The 4,520-nt window shown below is 33.6% G+C and overlaps 1 protein-coding gene across 1 annotated transcript; it reads left to right on the plus strand.

The window, feature by feature from the left end:
- The first annotated feature begins 2,497 nt into the window (after positions 1–2,497).
- LOC149175931 (F-box only protein 6-like) lies at positions 2,498–3,232 on the plus strand. Its single transcript, XM_089421294.1, has one exon. It carries the CDS (start codon positions 2,498–2,500, stop codon positions 3,230–3,232), a length of 735 nt encoding a protein of 244 aa, XP_089277420.1.
- Positions 3,233–4,520: the final 1,288 nt, after the last annotated feature.

Here is a 4,520-nt window from a genome sequence, read left to right on the forward strand (position 1 = left end):
GAAGGAAGCTAAGTGGTTGGTTGGTGTTAAGAATATCTCACGTTTAAAAATGGGAATTTTAGGTTGATAATTAATTGTGTGAATGGTAAAGTAAATTAGAAAATCAAATATTTTATTCTGTGAATGGTAAGTGTAAATTGGAAAATCAAATATTTATTTTTAGTATGGAAGTTTAATAAAAAAAAATTTTATTTTATTTTGGAGATATACAAGTAAGTTGGAAAATCAAATATTTATTTTTATCATAGAAATTCAATAAAAAAATTTTTTTTTTTCTTTTGAAGATGTACAAAGAATTTAATGAGAAAATATACAAATTATTAGAGAAAGATATATGAATTCAAAAATGTTTATTTATAATAGTGAATTTATGATATGCCTGAAACATTTATTAATAATATCAAAACTAAAAAGACAAACTTCTCCAAAACCAAAACCAATAATTTTTTCTATTAGTAATATTTTTTCATAAATATGATTTATAGTATTTACTGGAAGTTTTAGATAGCTTCTTATGCTTTTAGCTAAAGATATAATTATCTTTATCTAAATGAGTAACTAATTGTTGATCAGTTTTGTTTATGGCTTGTGAAAAAAAAGAGATATTTCTCATCCTTCAATAAAAGATCATATATATAATTTTCTCAAAACTAAAGTTCTTCTAAAATATATATATATATATGAAAGTGTAGTTTTTAAATTTTAATAAACATAATTATAGTATATTTATCTATATGTGTGGGCTTGAGCCTATCTTATTATACAATATAAATGTATAAATTTTTGTTGTACAAATTATGTGAAAGTGTATTTTTTTAATGTATAATAATAAAGGATTACAAGTTTCACATAATACTTCACTTAATATAATTTTTTACTATTATTTACAAGTTATAAATTGTGTAATTGAATATAAATGTAAATATTCTCTTAATCTTCCTAGAATTGCTCAATCCTAATTTGCATGTGAAGGATATAAGTTATATTTTCAAATCATATTATGGCATGGGTACAAATACACATTATTGGATGTTAATTTTTGTTAAAATTAGTCATAATTATTGAATGTTAAAAGATTCAAGTTTGAACAATTTGGTTCCTCAATTCAAAAGTTTAAGTTTAGGTTTATTAAAATAGATTGTAACCAGCTAAACATTTATAAGAGAATTGGTTTAAATCTCTAAAAACATAACATATTGTACTAGGCAATTTATAACATTTATGAAAAAGTTATATTTAATCTAATAATAACGGATTGTTGTTTGAAATTACAAATTTAAGAACACTCCAATAAAAAACAAAAATTCTTAAACTAATTTAAATTTATATAATAATAAAAAAATTATCTAATCATACCATCGATTTTCAAATCCCATTCTCACATGAACAAGTTGACACTATTAGACTGCATATGCATAAACTAAATTTAAATTTATATAATAACAATAAAATTTTCCATGCATGTAAATTTATATAATAACAATAAAACAAGTTGACACTATTAGACTGCATATGCATAAACTAAATCTAAATTTATATAATAACAATAAAATTTTCCATGCATGTAAATTTATATAATAACAATAAAATTTTCCATGCATGTAAATTTATATAATAACAATAAAATTTTCCATGCGTGTAATCAACTTTCCATAAATAAAAACTGATACGACCCACTTTCAAATCCATTCTCGCATGGCTACGTTGACACTTTTAGACTGCACATTAAGTCGTAACTAAAAGAAAACTACAAATATCCATGGAATATATCTCAAGTTAGCACAAACTAGTTCTATAACAACATTAAATTTTCTAGGAATATAACAACTTTCCAAAAATAAAAAAGGGAGTCAGCATGCTCTAATTTTCACTCTATTGCTCCCAACTGTAAGTCTTGAATGTGCATGGAACTGGTTAACAGTATAAATATTGGGTTCACGCCTCGAGGATTCGCACTTACCTTCAGAAATTTTGTAAAGCCCGGATTCCTCTGAATCAGTTCACAGTATTCATTAATGGCCTTAGAAGAAAGGGAAAGGGTCAATGCTGCGAAACAATCTGTTATGGAAAATCATGGGGAGTGTTCAGATTTAGCCAAGGGGTTGTGGAATAAGTTGAATAAGGATGTGAAATTAGATATATTGGGTAGGCTGCCTCTGGAAACTGTTTGTAAATTTGGCTGCGTCTGTAAAGAATGGAAAGCACTACTTTCTAGCGAATTGATGAGTAACATATGGGCAAGGGCACCTGCCAACAGGGGGCCATGGCTGGTTGTGTGCGATATATTTTCTGCTACTCCTTCCATAGCTTTTTGTTTTTACACAAACAGTTGGAAACCCTGCTTCTCCATATCCAGGGGACGATCAAGAAGTGTCCATCACCGTGGATCAGCTGCAGGCCTTCTGTTACTAGACAAGGAATGCGACTGTCTTGATTATTGCCGTTGTTGTTCATACGTATACAATCCTTATAGAAGGACACACTTCAAACTTCCCCCATGTTACTTCAAATCAACCGCCATGTCACCAAAGCCATTGTGCAAACTGACAGTGACAGCTACAAAGTAGTGGCGGTGGGGTTGCTTCATGGCGGTCTAGGATCATCTGTGGTGGAAATCTACGAATCGTGTTCCAAGTCATGGAGAATTGCTGGAAATCTTCCAAGGGAGTTGGGTGTAATTCAGGACTTGGTTGTACTGGACAATACCTTGTACTGTCTGATGGCTGAATATGGAGTGCGGGCCACGCTGATTTTAGATATTAGTGCAGCATCTGGGATACCTGTGTTTTTTGTACCGCTTCCAGAAGTACTGAACAATTCCTCGACGATGCCATACTTGATCGCCTGCGGGTCGCGGATTCTGGTGGCAGCGACCATAGCCTTGGAGGAATTGTTGGAAGGGCGGGATATGAGGAGGAGTATTACTGTTTGGGAGTTTGAAAAAGATTACAGGCAAGGCTTCTCTCGCTGGAAGGAGATAACAAAGATGCCTCCATCGTTATACCAAGATATGATGGGGTCGTCGGCTTGGTTCCAGTGCGCAGGAGTGGGCCAAACGTGGATCTGCTTCAAATCAGTTTCAAATAAAGATGACAGGGTAATCACAGATTTGGTTGTTACCTATAATTTAAGCAACAACTCATGGACTCGCCTTCCCCGCTGTCCAACACGCCAATGGAGTCATCAATATCTCATGGCCTTTGAACCCAGACCCAACATGGGCGTCGAGTAAAGCATGTAATAGTATAAATTCTCGCCATTCGTTTAGTATAGCGATGTGGATTGTTTCTGAAATTACAATCAGCCATGTTGTTTTTTTTTTTTAATTATTAATTTAATGATATTTTTTTGAGCTTTTTTAGTGAGTTTTTCTGGTTTACTTTTTTTTTAATTGGACATTAATTTATTGAAATCACAATTTTGATGAGTAACTCTTGCATAATGGAAATGCCCAAGAAATTTTTCAAAATATTAAATCCATATAAAAAAAAAAAAAAATAGTTTAAATAATACAAATAAAAATATGACCTCAAATTCAAGCCCAAGTCCAAAAGTTGGAATCCCTGTGTGCCTCCTCCCCCTATGGATGATTCAGATTCCTCCAGTTCGGATGAGGAGGAAATTGTAGCAGATGGGCAAAACGTTGAGATTCCGCTGAAGCTCCCTTTGACTATCCAACAAACCCCTCCTTCTCTCAGATATCCCAGAAACGTTCTCATCTTACTTCGTCCTGAGACTCTGAGAAGGATATTCCGCCGTGAGAAGGATATTCCGCCGCCAGGGCAGAATAGTCTTCAACTTGTTTCGGCTCAGCCAAACTCCACTGGATGGGTCAAAGTAAACAAGAAAAAAGGAAAAATCCACTGGTTGAGATTTTTTCGTTTTAGACGAAATAGGCAAAAATCCCAGTGTGTGACAACAATAGAAAATCTGTTGCTGGATTATCTCCAGGTTGTTGGGAGAAAATTAATGCATCCTAAATTTGATGTGAGAGGCAGTTAGATTCTCCTTGCTATAAAATAGGTAGTCATACGGATAGCTGGGTGTAATGTGTGAGAGTTTAATTTATGTAATCTCTTGTTTGAATAATAAAATATTACCGATGCCTTAGTTGTGTGGACGTAGCCCAGATTGGTTGGGTGAACCACGTTAATTCATGTGTCTTTATGTGCTTAAATTGTTTTGCTGTGTATATGTTTTATAGTCCGCTGTGCATCTCATTTCCAACAATTGGTATCAGAGCATGTTGGAGGCAAGATTGGACTTGCATACTGGAGGTGGAGCTGAGGTCGTTTATTTGCTGCCTGGACGTGCTACCTGGTGCGCTGTGGAGTGTGTCCAACAAGCGTGGAGTAAACCTGGTGCGTGTTAATACCTGTGTAAGGTTGCTGGTATGTATCACCGTAGTGGTGCGTTGGTCTTCAAATCGTGTATATACATTTTAAAAAAGGGCGTGGAATTGTTATAAAACGGTGTGAATTACATTAAATGCGTGGTTATGTTTACAAACAGTGTGAATA

Source organism: Pinus tabuliformis, chromosome 4_1, assembly GCF_031772625.1.
Source record: "Pinus tabuliformis cultivar Carrire ecotype Pingquan chromosome 4_1, CPIR1, whole genome shotgun sequence".
NCBI classification, from domain to species: domain Eukaryota; kingdom Viridiplantae; phylum Streptophyta; class Pinopsida; order Pinales; family Pinaceae; genus Pinus; species Pinus tabuliformis.

What these genes read in the sequence shown, in the direction of transcription:
- LOC149175931 (XM_089421294.1), top strand. Translation starts at nt 2,498, where the DNA reads ATGTTACTTCAAATCAACCGCCATGTCACCAAAGCCATTGTGCAAACT.